At 34.8% G+C, this 21,388-nt stretch overlaps 1 protein-coding gene across 1 annotated transcript in view; it reads left to right on the top strand.

Annotated features, from left to right (window-relative positions):
• The window catches only part of HDX (highly divergent homeobox), a 177,094-nt gene extending 164,446 nt beyond the window's left edge, over window positions 1-12,648 (top strand). The window contains exons 9-10 of the mRNA XM_033404037.2: window positions 3,290-3,412; window positions 8,545-12,648. Of these exons, the coding sequence (XP_033259928.1) occupies window positions 3,290-3,412; window positions 8,545-8,670 (249 nt within the window). The 3' untranslated portion in view covers window positions 8,671-12,648. The remainder of the gene's footprint in view (window positions 1-3,289; window positions 3,413-8,544) is intronic.
• The last annotated feature ends 8,740 nt before the right edge of the window (window positions 12,649-21,388 follow it).

The raw sequence follows: 21,388 nt of genomic DNA, 5'->3' as shown, positions 1-21,388 counted from the left end.
TAATATTATTATGCAAGTGCTCAATTATATAAAATCAATTAAGATCTGCAGCTGTATTATTATAACTTATTTCCCCCCACACTAAATTGAACAATGTCTCGTTGTTCTTGGGATTCACTGTAGCAAAATGAAAGAATGTTTTTTATGTGTGTTTGGTAATTACTACTATGCAAACATCACTATTCAGTGTGGGCATAGTGGAGTTTCTGACTGAGATATTTGCTAGAAATCCATATTGCTAGGACTTCTAACTAACCCCAAATGTTTATAACACAAGTTGATGAGCTGAGTTTCTGAGGCATGAGTAGCTATATCATAAAATAACACCTCATGTTTGGCATCCATCAATAGCCTGCTCAGAGATCAAAGCCCCGGTTCTCATGAAGCCTTGAGTGCTCCCTACAGTTATCTTGGAGAATTGACAAAGTTTAGTGGGAATGTAGGGAAGATTTTAAAAAGAAAAATGAGCTAGGTCTTTTTTCGTGAAATGCAGTGACTGATGTTATCTTACTAGTTCTTCTCGCAAACCATTTGCTTAGGAAAATCTCGAAAGTACACATAAATTACTGCCTGTAATCTAGGAAGTGTTTAATAGGCTTGCAAAAAGCAGCTCCAAGAAGAAAATGTCTGAAATATTAAATTATCTTAAAGCTGTTTATGTTTTAAAAACATTGCATAAATACTGAGGTGGAGGAATATTTGCATGAGAAGAGATCTGCATACCAAAAGATGCTTCCTGACTTTTGCAAATGTGAATTACTGTTTTTAAAATGTTTTCTAATGGACTGTGAGTGTAGCTCTAGGGGACTGCACTTTCAAAGGACACTATGATAATGATGATAGATATCTCCTGTATTCAAAAAGACTTCCTGGTCAGCACTTTACTAATACTGCTGTTCTGACAATGAATACTAAAAATACAAAAAGTTTAGAATTAGTCAAGTGTATTACAGCAGGAGCACATGGAATTTTATTATAATGCTTGCTTATAACTTAGATTACTGTAGAGTGCCTTTGAACAAGGAATTTAGCTTGAATCATCATTTGCAGATCATTCACTTGATATTAAATGGTCTGAAAAGGAAGCAGTTTTATTAGGTAAAATAAGTTCTAAACTGAGCTGATAAAATAATTGATGCAGTAAACATATTCATAGATAGAATATGATTAATACAACTGTATCCTCTCAATTGAAACAAGAATTCCCATAGAATTAATTAATTTTATGCAGCTTTTTGAGCAAATGCTGTTAAAGGTCCTGCTATGCTCTTTGAGACAGATTCTCTTGTTGCAGAGAATACGTACAGCTTATTTTCAAGTTTTTGGCAAGAGGGCTGGGTAATAAATTTTTTAATCAGTTTTTTTGATATGTAAGTTACATACAATAAAATTCACCTTTTCATACATTTAGTTTTGACAATTGGACACAGTTGTGTAACCATGAACACAATTTGTTATTCATCTGCTGATGAACACTTGTGTTTCTTCTAGTTTGGGGTTATTATAAATAAAGCTGCTATGAATATTCATGTCTGTCTTTTTGTGGACATGTGTTTTTACTTCCCTTGGGTAAATACTTAAGAGTAGGATTGCTGAGTCAGATGGTAAAAAAGGGTATGTTTAATTTTATAAAAAACTGCCAAAACATTTTCCAAAGTTGCTGTACTGCTTTACACTCCCACCAGCAAAGTATGAGACTTCTAATTGCTCCACATTCTCATCAACACTTGCTATTGTCAGTCTCTTTAACATTAGCCATTGTAGTATGTTGGTGGTAGTATCTCTTTGGGATTTTAATTTGCATTTCCTTAATGATAAACAATATTAAGCATTTTCACATATTTATTGGCCATTCACATTTCTTCTTTGATAAAGTGTATGTTCAAATATTTTGCCTGCTTTTTATTCTGTTGCTGGTCCTATATTTGTGCTGCAAGAGCTCTTTATGTATTCTGAATGTAAGTCCTTTATCAGATATGTGATTTACAAATTTTTTCTCCTAATATGTAGCATGTATTTTTATTTTCTTAAGTGTTTTTTGAAAAGCAAAGGCTGTGTTTTTTGTTTTTTTTTTATGAAATCCTTCTTTTAAATTTCATGCTTTTTGTGTCCTATTGAAAAATCTTTGTCTAACCCAAGGACATAAAGATATTTTTCCTCTGTTTTCCTCTAGAAGTTTTATAGTTTTAGGTTCTACATTTAGGCCTACGATCCATTTCTTATTAAATTTTGTATATGGTGTGAGGTAAGGGTTAATAATCATTTTTGGAGGGGGTATGGATTTACAATTGTTCAGCCACTGTTTTTTGAAAGACTGTTCTTTCTTTGTCCATTGAATTACCTCAGCATCTTCATCAAAAATCAACCAAATATGTATATGTACATATATATATGTATTATATATGTATAAAGTAATATATAATAAATATTTCTGGACTCTCTGTTCTGTCCATTGATCTATATGTCCACTCTTTTGACAATACCACACTTTCTTGACTATTGTAGCTTAAATAGTAAATCTATTCAGAGCAATTTCATGGCCATTATCTTATTTGAGCCTTATAACCCTCAAGCTAGAATTCCCAAAGACTGCTAGTATTATATCCATTTTATTGATGAGTAAATAGAATCACAGGTTAATTGGTCTGCCCAAGTTTACACAATTATCAGTAGACCTGACACTAAAATCCTCCCAAAACCTAGTCTATTGTTCTTTTCCTACACAACTAGGAAAAATAGTGGAGACTGGGTTTCAAATCAGTGGTAAATTTGGAGATATTTTCTAAATAACAAACTCTTACATAAAGGTGGGGACCTCAGAAAACTACTTAAGACAGTCTTATTAAAATTTTGAGTCCTTTCTTGGTACAAAATAATAACCTCAGTATTTGGCTTTGTGAATAGTACATTCAGCATTACTGCATCTGCTATCACTCTTTACTTGGGGTTAATTGAGCTCTATTATTAATCCTAATCCAAATGCTAATTAGGTTTAATGTAGGAGGAGTCTTTCCAAGAAGGGAACTGTTTCTTGATTTTTCTCTTACTGGAATTTATTTGATTGGATTTTTGACCTTGCAGATTATTTTCTGTTGGTGATTTGCTTAAAAGGCAGCCTTTGAGTAAAAGGATAATTTACTTCTGTGCTTTATATTCCTTTATGGTAAAATGTTATCTTCTTTATTGTCCCTCTAAGTTGATTGCTTTTTAAAAATTTTATTGTACATGAAACATGTACAGTGCTAGGTTTGCATAGAGTAATTGTATTATTCGATGTTTTCTCCTTCAGAATGAAGAAGTCAGATTCATTGAAAATGAACTAGAGATTCAAAAGCAAAAATATTTTAAACTTCAGACGTTTGTAAGAAGCTTGATACTAGCTATAAAAGCTGATGATAAGGAACAACAGCAGGTAAGTGACAGAAGAGAATAGTAAGCTGTAATGTATCATGTTGAAAAGTAGCATGTCACACTTGGGTTCTCCATATTTTTTTGTTTTTATACCTCATTCCTACTTGGCATCAAGGAAGAATTTGTTACTTTGTGACTTTTTTTAAAACACAGTTTGATTGGGAAAAAATACTCAGATTTTGTGTGCTACTTTAGTGGAAAATCAAAATAACTGATTAACATACTTTGTTAATTCCAAGCCACCACTAAGTAGGGAAAACATTTAAAATATTTTTTACATAATTATTGACTGTATTCCCCATCTTGTTCATATTATTTCATTTAATTAGTTTTAAAGAAATTCTCAAAATGTTTGTAGAGATTGGGCTACACTAACTGGAGAGACACATATTTGGGGACCTTTCGTGAATGAAAGAAGTGAGGCATTTGCCTCTCTTCTGGATTTCAGTTACATTCCAGCCCCTACTAGAGTTCACAAGTGTTTGAATACCTTTTATTTCATGATATGTTGCTCATCACTAAAAAAACGTGCGATTACTTTGTGAAATTCTTTGTGACCACAGTGCAACATTCACTTTTCCCAATTTAACGATAGTGTTTGATTCCTCTACCCCAGCCGTCCCCAACCATTTTGGCACCAGGGATTGGTTTCACGGAAGACAATTTTTCCACGGAACAGGTGGTTGTGGGGGAGATGATTCAGGTGGTAATGCAAGCGAGGGGGAGCGATGGTGAGATGAGCGGCAGATGAAGCTTCCCTCTCGCACCCGCTGCTCACCTCCTGCTGTGTGGTCCGGTTCCTAACATGTCGAGGACCGGTACCAGTCTGCAGCCTAGGGGTTGGGGACCCCTGCTCTACCCCAAAGATGAAATGCAACATCTTTTGTTTGTCGCTGTGGATTTTTGTTTACAAATTCCTCCCAAAGCACATTTTCTGTCTCATTTCTTCAGTTAAAATTTGTGAAATAATTTATTAATCTTGCTAAAAAGGAATATAGAATTATGTTAAATGTTCCATTTAATACTAAAAGATACTAAATTTGCCTCTGAGTCGTATACTACCATGTTGATTCTTTATCAGAGAAATCCAGTGTAAGTAGTATGTCACACAGTTTCAGAGTTTTTTATTCAGCCGGAGTACAAACATTTATCCCTTATATTCAAGCAAGACTGCATGTACACAGCCTAACCGAGTTATCTCTAGGGAAAAAGATTAGTGTTTTAGCTTCCAACAATTCTCCTTTTTTTATAAGAAAAAAGTCATTATATATTTCACCAAAGTACTGAACCACAAAATTTAAACTAGAAAAGAATTTACTCATGAGGCTTAAACCAGCATGTACATTATGTGTCCAGTTTCATGAATTGTGCTCCCCCCCTGCTGTACATACACAAACATCCCAAGACAGTAGTTTTCAGTTACCTTTGCCAGCTTTATTTAAGCATTTTGCTTTATTATGTGAGTTATGCATATTCCATGGCATATTGAACATGTATTTGTTTTTTAGAACCAAAACTACAGATTTGTAAACAAATAAGGTGGTAGTGTTTTGTTTTGTTTTTCTGCTTTTTTTTTGCGGTACGCGGGCCTCTCACTGTTGTGGCCTCTCCCGTTGCGGGGCACAGGCTCCAGACGCGCAGGCTCAGCGGCCATGGCTCACGGGCCCAGCCGCTCTGTGGCATGTGGGATCCTCCCGGACCGGGGCACGAACCCGTGTCCCCTGCATCGGCAGGCAGACTCTCAACCACTACGCCACCAGGGAAGCCCTTGTTTTGTTTTTTTTTAACATCTTTATTGGAGTATAATTGCTTTACAGTGGTGTGCTAGTTTCTGCTTTATAACAAAGTGAATCAGCTATACATACACATATATCCCCATATCTCGTCCCTCCAGCATCTCCCTCCCTCCCACCCTCCCTATCCCACCCCTCTAGGTGGTCACAAAGCACCGAGCTGATCTCCCTGTGCTATGCAGCTGCTTCCCACTAGCTATCGGTTTTACATTTGGTAGTGTATATATGTACCTGCCACTTGAACATGGTCCCAAAGGAACTGTAAATTTTAATTAAATAAATGTTAAAAAGAAAAAAAAAATCAGAATTAGGCCCAACTATGGGAGTAACTTGGAGTGTGGTCCTGGTCCCAAAAGTCTTAGAATGGTTTGGAATGGTCAGCTTCTTAGCAGTTGTTTACGTCTCTTGATATCAAGGTGTGGCACACAAACTGCATGTTATTTTCTAATTCTAACCTGGCTTTATTCTTTCCCCAAAACCACTAACAAATAAGAAAAGTACCTATGGTATATTGTATTTTTCTCTTTTTCTTGTACTTTTCCTCTGATAAAAGGCTGATGAATTAAGATATGAATCAAACATTGGCTAGGGGGAAAGAGAGACAGTTATATAAAAATTGTACTGAAGGGCTTCCCTGGTGGCACAGAGGTTGAGAGTCTGCCTGCCGATTCAGGGGACACAGGTTCGTGCCCCGGTCCGGGAAGATCCCACATGCCACGGAGCGGCTGGGCCCGTGAGCCATGGCCGCTGAGCCTACGCGTCCAGAACCTGTGCTCCACAATGGGAGAGGCCACAACAGTGACAGGCCCACGTACCGCAAAAAAAAAAAAAAAAAAAAAAAAATTGTACTGAAAATCATGGCCTATATAATCAGCCCCCAGATAGAAACTACTGATTTTCATAGTTGAGATTGGGTATAATGGATCTCAAAATATGGTCTAAAAATATAGAAGACACCTATAGGAGTCCACAAAAGTTATCCAGGTCATCTCTTAAACTACTAATCTTTATACTATGAAATACTTAGAGGTTTATTTCTGGAAGGAATTAATTTTTATTCTGCCTAATAAAAGAGAACCATATTGTCACTGGTTTCTCATTTAAAAAGCCTGTTTTTCTATTAATCTTGATTTTGGTAAGTTGAGTGAGATGAGTGTTCCACAGAATACTTTGCTCCAATGAAGCAGTCCAGGATTTAAAAATATATGATAATGTCTGACTGAAATATTTGATTATCCAAATAAATTTTTAATCAATAGCCATTTTAAAATAAAAATAATGTTCCCAGAACTGTGCTAAGTCATTAGTTATGGTCTTTCTTCCCTTGGTAATTCACTATGTGATTCTAGCCAGGTCAATTGCCTTTCTTGAACTTCGATTTCTCCACTTTGCAAGGAGGATAAGAATGGTTAACATTATGGAACTTGGCATTCACACCCTAGGGCCTAGAATAAGTATTATAGAGACTGATGATATATTTGGGAAATGCCTTAATCTCTTAGGAAGAGTGACACTAGGTCAGGCTCTGACTGATGAAGAACCTGAAGTGAAGAGAGCTCATTGTGTTCACTTTGGTCTATGAAAAAGACAGTTCTAGCAACTGACATAATCTGAAGATTTGTTCAGTGTGCCAATGTTGCAATCCAGAAGATACTGAAAAGGAGAATTTTAAAGTGGACTTCATGCATTAGTTGTGCCTTATACTGCCTCAGATATTAAAGTTTTCCTATTTCATACTACACTCATTTTAGTCAACTACATTAAGTGCAATAAGTGCAATGAGAAAGAAATAAAAAGTAGTGCTTCTTTGATTTGAAGGTCTCCCCACTAGAATTTAGAATGTCATTAACTTTGCTCATCTACTTTGACTTTCCAGTACTCTAAGCTATGTTAATTGTAACACTTTGCCCTCTTTAATGGGGCTTCTTCACACTTGCAAAATGAAATAAATCCAGTGATGTATTTCTCATAAACTATGATCAACCAATATCAGCAAAGTCTTTGTTTCACCTAGACTGGGTTAGTGGTAAACAAGTGATCTAGCAGAAAAGGGCTCTGTGTCCTATGACTGCGATCTAGAAACCTTAGAGAGTATGTAGTACCTTTAGGTGACTGCTTTGTAAATAGTACTCTCAGTTTCATCAAGAAGTTCATGGACAATTTAATAGCATAAAATAAATAATAAATTTTTGTTCAGAAGGAGTTAGTCTTTCCTTTTGAAGCCTGACAGAAAGCTCTAATCTTTCCTCTTTGCTCTAAGACAAAAACTGTAGGATTTATAAGCTGTCACTTCTTTTAATAAAGAGAATAGGAGAGTAATGTCTTATTTCAACAGTGGATTTCATGTGTTCTCTAACATGCCCTGTTTTTCTGTTCCGTATTTGGGTAGTGGCAAGCTTACATTTGTTCCTGTTCCCTTGATCTTTGTTTACTACTGCACCCAAAGCCCACACTACAAGTAACGTTGTCTAAAAATTGCCGAGATATGCTACATTATTTTTGGTATTAGGAGCATCAAATTAATCATTTAATTTGCAATTTCTGATGGTCAAATGGGCATCAGCACTACCAACCAGATAAAACTTGATTAATTATTTATTTCTCTAGTATGAATGCATGTTCTGCAACTCCAGATGAAACAATTACACCATGGCAAAGTTTAGTTCATGGCTCTTGGCTTATCCTAATTACTCCAGCAGAAAAATGAGCAGCCCTCTAGATACATCATTACACAGCCAAATTCACTGGTTCAGCAGTGTCTTGGTGAATTCTTGGCCATCTGTAGATATGGGCATGGCCTAAGAAAAGAAAAAAAATCACTTGGACTTTTAAATTGTTAAAGTTTAATCTAAAGTAGAATAGCTGAAATTTCCCCCTAACTGCTAAGTTCTTTCTCCCACTGAAGTACAAAATACTCTTTTGTGAAATGTGTTTTAGTCTGAAGGACACAGCATAACCAAGCAGGACTATTTTAATAAGGAATATAATGTTAAAGCCCTTTAGCAGTTATCAGTGAACACTCAAAACTAGTATGAAAATCACTTATCTCAAACACTTCAAAGCATTTGGTTCAGAATAGTTGCTCATTTCTCTCCTTATTTCCCTTTTGTTCAGGATTCCACTCTATATAATCCACGCTCTCAAGATCTAGTATTTTGTTACTTCCTTAATAATGTATGAAGAATTTTTCTCTTAGGTAAGATATTGTATAAGGCCCTGAAAGAGAAATGCTCCTTTATTTAAATCTGTAAAAATAAATCAATGTGAAAGGACCACAACTATAAAATTGGAAAAAATATGTCCACATACTAATTCAAAACAATTGATTTTTCTGACTCAGGCACTGCTGTCAGATTTACCTCCTGAATTAGAAGAGATGGATTTCAATCATGCCTCACCGGAGCCTGATGATACCTCATTCAGTGTGTCTTCTTTATCAGAGAAAAATGCCTCAGACAGTTTGTGATTGGGTGGGGGGAGGATATGTGATACAGCCTTTTGGCTACCTAACAGGTATGCATTTCAAGATAGTTGCATTCTGTTGTCCCGAAATTCTTCAGTTGGAAAAAGATATTGTCGAACAACGTATACTGAAGGATTAACAAGATATGATGGCTGTGGTGCAAAAAGATGTATGTAAAATTTAAAAGCATTGTTTGAGAGTTTTTTCCAAACTGATGGAACTCTGGGAAAAAAATGTAATTAATTTTGAGCAGTTTAGCTATGAAATGAATAATGTCTAATTTCTGAAAGGTCTTTTTGGTTTTATAGAAGAATCTTAGTTTTAGTAATAGTTTTGACCAGACACAAAAACAAAGATATTTCAACATAGCTTATCAAGTTACTGAAGCTTGATTAGTCTTGTTTTTGTAGCCATTACGTCTTCTTTCTTCCTCTCTCCTTTTCCTGTTATCTACATACACCTTTATTCAGGAAAGTGGACTGAAAATTGAAAACAAAACCTTAAAAATGTTTTTTAACCTGGATGAATCTTGGGATTTATTTTTAAACTCCTATGAGAATTTGACTTAAGTTAATGTTTGAAAATTGAAGTGATTACTACTATATAATTGTAAATTATTGGTATTCTTCCATTATGTAACCCAAATATTTTGGGAAGGGAAGCATTATGGAAAAGTAATTCATGGACATGAAGTCAAATAAATTATTAAGTGTATAGAACAAAATGTTGTAAAAGATTAATCTTAATGGGAGTCTTCATTGCTGCAAATGACAAATATTGATAAGATTCACATTCTACTGGTAAATTTATATAACTGAGTTAGACGAAATGTTGCACAAATATTACAAGTTTATCACCATCACCATAATATTTCTTCAGTTCTTACACTTTATGAAACAAGAAGTCAAGGTAAGCCACTGAGTTTTCTTTGTGTTGTTTTTTTTTTATCTAGTCACTTAACTTTGCCACAAAATTTACCTCATTTCCATGCAAGACTTGTACAGAGTCATCAGCCAAGGATAATATCCAAAAAGAATTATACTACTTTGTTTGTAAATAACAGTCCTCTGAATTTCCTGGATACTATTCTATGAGTACACTCCTAAAATGGGCATGCTACCCAGTTGCTCTATTAGTAGCTACCAGATAGCACCACACTGTAGACAATTTTTTGCAGACCTTCCCTTCCAGGGTACCAGATGGCATTACCATGACCCATAGAAGGGAAAATGCTAGTTTCTCCCTGAGCACACAGTATCACATATTTGTGAGTTGGCAGTGTGTAATTGTATCACATGATTAAATTACTATCTATACCTAAAAGATTAATGAAGTAACTAGATGTCTCTTTTGGCCATCAAGCTTCTATGTCAGATATTTTTGTAATTTGTAAGTAAAATCAAGTTTGATCTTGGAATTCACAGGTACCAACTTATGAATACAAAAATGCAGTCATGAATGTCTTTGACCTTGAAATGTCCCCTCCCACACACACAAATAGGTAAGGTTCATTGATAATCATTCACTTTGTCAGCTATTTGTTTGATTTAATATTGCTGCCATGCTACTGTTATTGTTCTTTGTTAGCAGAAATATTTCAGTTGTTAGGTATGCTCCCTTTTAGCTGAGAGCTGTATGGTTCTTCATAAACAATTTTTAGTACTCCTTGTTGACAGGACAAATTCCATTCAGAGAAAAGAGGGCTGAGTAACAGAACCTTGGATATTGCGTTTAAATTTATCAGTCACTCTAATTCCCTATGAGATAAAGAGTCTCTACTATATACAGCAAATAGAGAAACCATTTCTTGAGGTAACATGAACAAACTCCAGCTCTTCAAGTCTCTCTTACCATCCTTTTTACTAGTTGTTGAGTTTATCTTTAAACTATAATTTCTCCTGCTTCAATTTAAGCACCTTATTATTGAGTTTTTGTTACTAAGTAAAGATAGGTGATTCTCTCCTACATCTTTGAACTCTATGGATTACGCTTGTCACACTTCAGCAATTAGTCAATAAATCAAAAAATATTCATTGAACTCCTGCAATAGGGACATTGGATTTCTACTCCTCAGCAAGCCATAAACTTCCAAATAAATTATTTCTTTTCACTTTTTCAAGGATAGAAATAAAATTATTTAAGTAGAAATTTTAATAGACTTAAGGATTTTACTAGGTATGGCATAGATGATTCCCTTGTCCCTGTTTAAAGTTCCATTAAAATAGAAACTGCATAAATCATAACAGTACACTTAAGAATCCTTTTGTCTTGACATTTGTGTTTCAGCCCTAAAATTATTTATTTTACTATCATTGAATGTAAAACATTTCTAAAACGAAATACAGTTTTTCTGTAGCAGGAACCAAAGGAAATAGATGTATCCAGAAAAAGAAATCAAAATTGGCAAATTGAAATTATACACCATAGATTTTGAAAATGATGCCAAGGTCAAGTATTAAAAATCTACTTTGAAGAAAATATATTTTCACATGTATAGATTGGAATTGATTTTGAGACTTTTAGAGCAGGAAAATATCAGTTTATGGACTCCTTTTGTGAACATCATCATGACTGGGAGGAGAAAAACAACTAGTGTTTCTTTCTTTAGGGCTTTGACACAATAATAAAACAGAACATAGTATCTGACGCCATACTATCTCTCACAAAGACAGATGCCAACATGATTTTTTTTCCTTTTCTTTTAACTATCCTTTGATGTCTGCTTTTGGCCTGTTTCTAAACAGGGAATGTGTATCTAAAAGCAGTTACCAGGACTTCCCTAGCAGTCCAGTGGTTAAGACTCTGAGCTCCCAATGGCTCCGCCAGAAAAAAAAAAAAAAAAAAAAAAAGAGAGCACTTACCTTTCAAAATGTGTATTAAAAAAAAAACCCTGAAGTACCTCTCTTATTTCAGCCAAGCTAACATTAGTCCCAAGAAAATGAGAACTGCAGTTACCCTGGAGAATAGGAAAATTAGCACACGCAAGGAAAACATTGAAAGGAAATCGGCCTCTTCATGGAACCTAGGGATGTTTTGTTGTAACGTCAGTTATCAACAGAAGGAATTTTGTACTATCATTGAAATCTTGTGATAGAAATGTTTGTTATTGTTGGAGAAGAAAAGGCTGCAACCCAATTACATCCTAAGCTCTGTATACTACCAAGACCTCAAAAGATGTCCAAGAGGTAATTTCTCCAAAGACAGTAACATCTATTTTAAGACACTTTCACAGTCAGCAGTATGTAAGTTTGTAGGAGAAAGCATAAGTGGTATATTTAAAAGAATTCTAGCCTCTAAGATTGACTTTGTTGCCCTTTTTAGGGAGGAGGGAGCATTCAGCCCATTTCCAGGAATAGTTTCCTCACCTTGGCCTGACAGCTTATGATCATATTTAAGAAGAATTCTGAAAACTCTAACTCCTGTCCTTCCTCCATATTGCAGTGGTGGTATACAGGGAATATTGCTTATTTTTTTTAAATATTAGATTTTCATTCAGATCCTAAAAGTGCCAAATTCTGATAGATTAGCCTTTTAAGGGAGTTATCAGTAGGAGTTATGAATAAATGGGTTTATCTTTGAAGTTGGTGTTATCCTTGGCAGACAGCACTGTATCATGCTCTTCACTAAGCTATGCTCTGTGATGTTATAATGGAGGAGCCTACTAACTTGTGAGCCTACAGTCAACATACCATTGCCCAAAACAAACCTTTATTAAGAACAGATTTGCTAAGGGATAAAAGAGAATAAAGTGATATTTTCATGGAAATATATTATGATTGTTCCATTAAAGTGTATACTGAGTATATATTTCTCCACATTGAAATTTTATTTTGCATTAACTTGTTAATTACTTTTAGTAATCTTGTGTCCTATTTTACTGGCACTACCTCTGAAACATACTATCATGTTAAAACCACATCAGGCTGTATAATGTGAAATTTTGTAGTGTTTTTATTTAAACTTTTATAGAGGCAATAAATGATTTCCAACTAATAAAGGCATCTCTTTCTTGTAATGTTTATTTTTCTAAGTCTTTGTGTTTTAATCATTGTTCCCCTTTTACAGATAATTTTTTCCTCCCCAAAATAAGGTTGTGATAAAAAGACCAAAAAATGCAGAGAATAATAAGGTATTTGGAGTCAGAAAAGGGAGAACACGGAGTGCTCAAGTGGAAATTTGGTTGATTTCCAAGCTGACATGTGTATCATCTTTAATTGGCTTTACATAACAAAGAATTACTCCAACACCAGTGGAATAGAGTGAATATTCAGTAATAGACAACAGATTCAAATGGTAAAAACAGCAAGTAAATCTCCACAGTATAAACAAAGAATGCTATTTTTACAACAGATTTTTTTTAAGTGTCAGTGGTTGCATCTAACTTCTGGCTCTCTTTTTGACATCCGTTGAACATGGTTTTAGTTTGGGTGAAATGCACCCATATTTTTTTGGTTAAAGTCTTATGCCAATTAAAACTTTTCATGTTATCAAATGTGGGAGGGCATGGGATGAGCTTCAAGTAGCACATCAGCAGTTTTCCTTCCCAGTTGATACATTTTCAGGAATGTTGGAAGGACAAAATGCACTTCAAATGACCCATGTCTTTCTCAGATCTGCAGTCATTGACTTAAGGTGGTGAAATCCTTTGATTTTATTAAAATGAATGGGAATCATTACAAATATATTTAAAATACAAGTCGATGGATGAGTATGTCCATAAAATTGAATGATGTTTTTCACACTCTTTGAGACTAGTTTTTTATATTTCTTGTTTATATCATATTATAAAAGTAATAGATGTTCTTTGCAGACATTTTAGAAAATGTAGCTAATATAAAGAAAAAAACACTTGCAATCCCACTCCCCAATAATAATCATTGTTATCATCGTAGTATATTTAATTCATCTTAGTATATTTAAGTCATTTCTTGTGCATATTACATATATTCAGCAATAGTGAGATTATACTGATTATGCAGTTATGTGTCCTGCTTTTTCTCTTAACAATGTATTGAGAGCATTTTCCCATGTGACCATTTGTCACAAAGATATTTTAGTCTCAATTACATTTGGACCTAAAGGGGATTTTTTTTTTAATTTATACAGGAAAAAATCAAACCTTCTACTGATGAAAATACATTTATTCTAGAGAATTAACAAGTAGCTGCTTTACATAAATACTGTACTTTTAAACTTAGATTTAAAACAAATGATGCTACTAATCTACTTTCACAATAATAAAGTAGCTATATTTTGGCTGCAAGTTACAAGGTACTTCTCCTTGATACTTCTACCTAAGTAATGTTTTTATTACCTATACTAGTAAACTATTCTAAACTCGAAAAATAAAACAAAATCATTTTTAGGTATGAAAGGTCACATACTGTGTACACCAATATGAACTGGGAGTAATAATTTTTTGAACTCAGTTGGAATGTAATTCCAATTTTTCTCTAAAGAGTAAGACTGTTTCTTTTTATTACAGTGTTCTGTTTCATCCAGTTTTGGAAGTTTGGAAAATGTTACCAATTCTGGATTTTGTTGTGAAATAGCAATCAATATTTATATCTCCATTTTATGATATAATACAATGTATACCAAGACTATCATAATCAAGTACCTCCTCTGTGATCTAGGCCATGTGAAACTCTAATCTTTCCCAGTACCCAGGTCACTCCCTATTTAAAAGTTACATCTGTAGGGAAGCTTATTAATACTTACAAGCTGTTAGGAGACCATTCAATGCAGTGCTTCAATAATGTCAGAACTGGTATCAATAACTCTTGTTAGCAGAGTTCTGAGACCCAGGTCACAGGTTTGATCTCCATTCAGATCAGTTAGTTTATACAAAAGGGAAAAAACCTTCTGCTACAGGGTCACCATGTTCAAATCTTGTCTTGAAGTCTATCAGTAGTCACAGAGCACCCAGGGGGAAGATGTGGGTGGATATAGTCAACTGTATATGTGGCTTAAATGGTATAAAATAATCGATGTTGGGAAGGTTCTCTTGTCCCTACTCACCTCCCAGGCCTCTTCTGGAAGTTTATTGGTAGTAATTAATTGGGAATAATTTGGTATAAAATGTGATCATCTTTGACAAAGATAAGGGGATCTATAAGGTATTCATACCATAATAGCATTTGCCTAATCAGCTGCATTCCTTTTTTTTCCCCAGATTCTCCTGTTCTTTTTTCAGCTTTATTGAGGTATAATTGATGGATAAAATTGTAAGATTTTTTTTTCACACACACACACTGTATTTCATTTTTACAAGAGATAAACTGACACCAAGCATCGTAAGTGGATGACCACAACAAAAGCAACAATGATTGCAATTACCAAACACGAAACACAGTCATACTATGTCATAATATTGACATTCAGTCCAGTAATCCTCCACTGTAACAGCTCCTTTACTTTGAAGTGAAAATTGATTTGTATATTTTTTGCCTTGGAGTCCTTGTGGGATTTTTTTTTTATTCAAACAGAAAGTCACAAAATTTATAATCATCCTCATCAGTTCACTCAGTCCCATGTAATTAAATTTTCTTTTTATATTGATCTTTTGTTAGCACTTTTATAAATTCATTAGTTTTCCATTAGAGTTCTGAAAATGCTTATTCATTCAGTTCAGCAGTATAGTCAGTTACCAGAAACTTGTACTTTTTAGTCTTTTCCATGAATTCCTTGAAGATGAAACCCTTTAATAGAAACATTTTTGCGAAAGCATCAGAGTACACCCAGAACTGTCTGTAAATGACAAAAGACTTAAAAATGACCACAGTTAGGGCTTCCCTGGTGGCGTGCAGTGGTTGAGAGTCCGCCTGCCGATGCAGGGGACACGGGTTCGTGCCCCAGTCCGGGAAGATCCCACATGTCGCGGAGTGGTTGGGCCCGTGAGCCATGGCCGCTGGGCCTGCGTGTCCGGAGCCTGTGCTCCACAACGGGAGAGGCCACAACAGTGAGAGGCCCGCGTATGGCAAAAAAAAAAAAAAAATGACCACGGTTAAAGATTTGATGAAAGTTCATAATGATGCAATTGACAAGGAAATTTAGTTATTTCTGAAATATACATTTTAAAGTAATAACTAGAATTATGACATAACATTATACCAGAACATATAAGATTTTTAGAAATTTCATGTAATGTCTGAAACATTTATATTAACATTTTCCATACAAATAACCCAAAGAAAGCTTAGTATTAGTTGTTTTTTTTATTGTTTTTTTATACTGCAGGTTCTTTTTTTTTAACATCTTTATTGGCGTATAATTGCATTACAATGGTGTGTTAGTTTCTACTTTATAACGAAGTAAATCAGTTATATATATATATATGTTCCCATATCTCTTTCCTCTTGCAGGTCCTTATTAGTCATCAATTTTATACACATCAGTGTATATATGTCAACCCCAATCGCCCAATTCAGCACACTACCATCCCCACCCAACAGCGGTTTTCCCCCCTTGGTGTCCATACGTTTGTTCCCTAAATCTGTGTCTCAACTTCTGTCCTGCAAACCAGTTCATCTGTACCATTTCTCTAGGTTCCAATACATGCATTAATATACGATATTTGTTTTTCTCTTTCTGACTTATTTCACTCTGCATGACAGTCTCTACATCCATCCACGTCTCAAAACATGACTCAATTTCGTTCCTTTTTATGGCTGAGTAATATTCCATTGTATATATGTACCACATCTTCTTTATCCATTTGAATGTCGATGGGCATTTAGGTCACTTCCATGACCTGGCTATTGTAAATAGTGCTGCAATGAACATTGGGGTGCATGTGTCTTTTTGGATTATGGTTTTCTCTGGGTATATGCCCAGTAGTGGGATTGCTGGATCATATGGTAATTCTATTTTTAGTTTTTTAAGGAACCTCCATACTGTTCTCCATAGTGGCTGTATCAATTTACATTCCCACCAACAAGGCAAGAGGGTTCCCTTTTCTCCACATCCTCTCCAGCATTTGTTGATTGTAGATTTTCTAATGATGCCCATTCTAACTGCTGTGGGGTGATACCTCATTGTAGTTTTGATTTGCATTTCTCTAATAATAAGTGATGTTGAGCAGCTTTTCATGTGCTTCTTGGCCATCTGTATGTCTTCTTTGGAGAAATGTCTTTTTAGGTCTTCTGACCATTTTTGGATTGGGTTCTTTGTTTCTTTAATATTGAGCTGCTTATATATTTTGGAGATTAATCCTTTGTCCGGTGATTCGTTTATGAATATATTATCCCATTCTGAGGGCTGTCTTTTCATCTTGTTTATGGTTTCCTTTGCTGTGCAAAAGCTTTGAAGTTTCATTAGGTCCCATTTGTTTATTTTTGTTTTTATTTCCATTACACTAGGAGGTGGATCAAAAAAGATCTTGCTGTAATTTATGTCAAAGAGTGTTCTTCCTATGTTTTCCTCTAAGAGTTTTATAGTGCCTCGTCTTATATTTAGTTCTTGAATCCATTTTGAGTTTATTTTTGTGTATGGTGTTAGGGAGTGTTCTAATTTCATTCTTTTACATGTAGCTGTCCAGTTTTCCAAGAACCACTTATTGAAGAGACTGTCTTTTCTCCATTGTATATCTTTGACTCCTTTGTCATAGATTAGTTGATGATAGGTGCATGGGATTATCTCTGGGCTTTCTATCTTGTTCCATTGATCTATATTTCTGTTTTTGTGCCAGTACCATATTGCCTCATTACTGTAGCTTTGTTGTATAGTCTGAAGTCAGGGAGTCTGATTCCTCCAGCTCCTTTTTTTCCCCTTAAAACTGCTTTGGCTATTCCGGGTCTTTTGTGTCTCCATTCAACTTTTAAGATGATTTGTTCTAGTTCCATAAAAAATGCTATTGGTAGTTTGACAGTGATTGCATTGAATCTGTAGATTGCTTTGGGTAGTATAGTCATTTTCACAATATTGTTTCTTCCAATCCAAGAACATGGGATATTTCTCCATCTGTTGGTATCATTTTTAATTTCTTTCATCAGTGTCTTATAGTTTTCTGCATGCAGGTCTTTTTTTTTTTCCTAGGTAGGTTTATTCCTAGGTGTTTTATTCTTTTTGTTGCAATGGTAAATGGGAGTGTTTTAATAATTTCTCTTTCAGATTTTTCATCATTAGTGTATAGGAATGCCAGAGATTTTTGTGCATTGATTTTGTATCCTGCAACTTTACCAAATTCATTGATTAGCTCTAGTAGTTTTCTGCTGGCATTTTTAGGATTCTCTATGTATAGTATCATGTCATCTGCAAACAGTGACTCTTTTACGTCTTCTTTTCCAATTTGTTTTGCTTTTATTTCTTTTTCTTCTCTGATATCCATGGCTAGGACTTCCAAAATTATGTTGAATAATAGTGGTGAGAGTGGACATCCCTGTCTCGTTCTTGATCTTAGAGGAAATGCTTTCAGTTTTTCACCATTGAGAATGATGTTTGCTGTGGGTTTTTCATATATGGCCTTTATTATCTTGAGGTAGGTTCCCTGTATGCCCACTTTCTGGAGAGTCTTTATCATAAATCGGTGTTGAATTTTGTCAAAAGCTTTTTCTGCATCTATTGAGATGATCATATGGTTTTTATTCTTCAATTTGTTAATATGGTGTATCACATTGATTGATTTTCCTATATTAAGGAAACCTTGCATCCCTGGGATAAATCCCACTTGATCATGGTGTATTATCCTTTTATAATGTGTTGTTGGATTCTGTTTGCTAGTATTTTGTTGAGGATTTTTGCATATATATTCATCAGTGATATTGGTCTGTAATTTTCTTTTTTTGTAGTACCTTTGTCTGGTTTTGGTATCAGGGTTATGGTGGCCTCATAGAATGAGTTTGGGGGTGCTCCTTCCTCCGCAATTTTTTGGAAGAGTTTGAGAAGGATGGGTGTTAGCTCTCCTCTAAATGTTTGATAGAATTCACCTGTGAAGCCATCTGGTACTTGACTTATGTTTGTTGGAAGATGTTTAATCACAGTTTCAATTTTGTTACTTGTGATTCATCTGTTCATATTTTCTGTTTCTTCCTGGTTCAGTCTTGGAAGGCTTTACCTCTCTAAGAATTTGTCCATTTCTTCCAGGTTGACCATTTTATTGGCATAGAGTTGCTTGAAGTAGTCTCTTAGGATGCTTTGTATTTCTGCGGTGTCTGTTGTAACTTTTCCTTTTTCGTTTCTAATTTTATTGATTTCAGTCTTCTCCCTCTTTTTCTTGATGAGTCTGGCTAATGGTTTAACAATTTTGTTTATCTTCTCAAAGAACCAGCTTTTAGTTTTATTGTTCTTTGCTATTGTTTTCTTTGTTTCTATTTCTTTTACTTCTGCTCTGATCTTTATGATTTCCTTCCTCCTGCTAACTTTGTTTTTTGTTTGTTCTTCTTTCTCTAGTTCCTTTAGTTGTAAGGTTAGATTTTTTACTTGAGACTTTCCTTGTTTCTTGAGGTAGGCTTGTATAGCTATAAACTTCCCTCTTAGAAATGCTTTTGCTGCATCCCATAGGTTTTGGATCATAGTGTTTTCATTTTCATTTGTCTCTAGGTATTTTTTTTATTTCCTCTTTGATTTCTTCAGTGATCTCTTGGTTATTTAGTAACGTACTATTTAGCTTCCATGTGTTTGTGTTTTTACGTTTTTTTCCCCCTGTAATTCATTTCTAATCTCATAGTGCTATGGTCAGAAAAGATGCTTGTTATGATTTCAATTGTCTTAACTTTACTGAGGCTTTATTTGTGATCCAAGATGTGATCTATCCTGGAGAATGTTCCATGCGCACTTGAGAAGAAAGTGTAACCTGCTGTTTTTGGATGGAATGTCCTATAAATGTCAATTAAATCTATCCAGTCTATTATGTCATTTAAAGCTTCTGTTTCCTTATTTATTTTCATTTTGGATGATTTGTCCATTGGTATAAGTGAGGTATTAAAGTCCCCCACTATTATTGTTGTACTGTTGATGTCCTCTTTTATAATCAGCTGCATTCTTTACAACATTAGGTGAAGAAGATCGGGGCACTGAGAGAAGGATAACTGGGGAGGTGGGTAATTAAAACCAGAGAGGGATAAATACCTCTAGAACCTCTAGAAGTCTTGAGGGAGGCATAACAATGGAAGGCACTAAGTGTCTGGTGGGCAGGAAAGAGGGAAATCTAGGCTCTAAAATATAGACGGTTAAATGTATGTAGAGTATTATAGTGCAGGGGTTAGGATAGAATATTGTAGGAGTTAAGTCATGGGATCAAATCTGAGTTTTATAGTTACTGGCTCTGTGATCTTGGAGAAGTTATTTGAACTCTCTGTGTTTAAGTTTCTTTGCAAAATGTGAACGTGATAATACCTATCTCATGGCGTTGTTGTGAGGAATATGATAACCTACCATAAAGTGCTTAGCACAGTGCCTAGCACACAGTAAGTGCTCAGTAAATGTTAGCCAATGCTATTATTATTACTTACAGAAAGGAAATTGAGGGGATCCAAATGTAATACCCAACTACCAATTTTACCCTGGACAAAAATGACTCAAAACAAACATCTAGGAGAATCAAAACACAGTTCAAAACAATTTCACCTATATTTGGTTTCTTACTAGCAGGGTTGTCACATTCAAAGGATGGCACAGTTTATTGGTAGTGCCCTCAGTATTCTTCTTACTGCCTTAAAGATTTAATAGCTCTTCCTCTCTATCAAAGAGCTGCCGTGGGAACTGGAGCAAATCAGACGTATCTTGCATTGAATAAAATATTGATGCCATGTAACATATTTCATCCACTTTCATTGATCTGTTATCTGTATGTGTACAGTTTTATAATCTTACATGAGTTAAACTCGTTGTGGAAAATGATATTTCTTTAAACATTCGACTGTTTATACACCAAGTGCTGGTCTCCAGCTTAATGATGTATGTGTATGCAGGTGAATTTCTGACAGATTTTTGAAATTACCTGCAGAAATTTTAGATTACTTGCTTTTTAGTGGTTTGTCTTCAGTTTCTAATCAAGTGAATCAAGGAACAAATCACTGATACATGCAACAACTTGGATGAATCTCAAAGACATTATTCTAAGTAAAAAGAAACCAGACACAAAAGGCTACATACTGTATTATTCCATTTATATGAAATTCTGGGAAAGAAAAAACTATAGAAACAGAAATCAGATCAGTGGTTACCAGGGATTGGGGTAGGTGCAGGACTTAGACTGTAAGCTGGCACAAGGGAATTTTTTAGAGCAATAGAAAAAAAAAGTGAATTCTAGCCAGTTATTACTGGTTCTGGAATACATTAACTTTTTTGTTCAAGCACATGTTATTTATCATTTGAAAACACATTATGGTTTTCTAACTACATGTTCTATATTTACAGGCAGGTTTCCTTCCAGTCTATTCATAGGCACACATTTTGCTTTCTAAGGAAGGGTTATTCTTTCTAATCAAATGCCATTTGAAAATACTTAGTTCACCCCTGTGTCAAGGATTGTACAACCTGTATCTTCACTGACACACTGGGTCAGAGGAAAGGGCTGTTTACCTTCCCTAAGGCTGGTTACTAGATGCAAAGCTCTTTTACTAAATCTATTAATATAGGTGCTGGAGAAATTAGATAAATATTTCAATGGATTTATTTTATTATATGGCCTTATAAATTTTTATATTCATATTTCATTTTTAAAGCATTAACACACATCTTAACTGGAAAACTGGCAACAACAGCAATAACAAAATTTCAG

The sequence above is a fragment of the Orcinus orca genome, chromosome X (assembly GCF_937001465.1).
Source record: "Orcinus orca chromosome X, mOrcOrc1.1, whole genome shotgun sequence".
Classification (NCBI taxonomy): Eukaryota; Metazoa; Chordata; class Mammalia; order Artiodactyla; family Delphinidae; genus Orcinus; species Orcinus orca.
The sequence above is the reverse complement of the archived record's forward strand: the minus strand, read 5'-3'. Positions and strand labels throughout refer to the sequence as shown.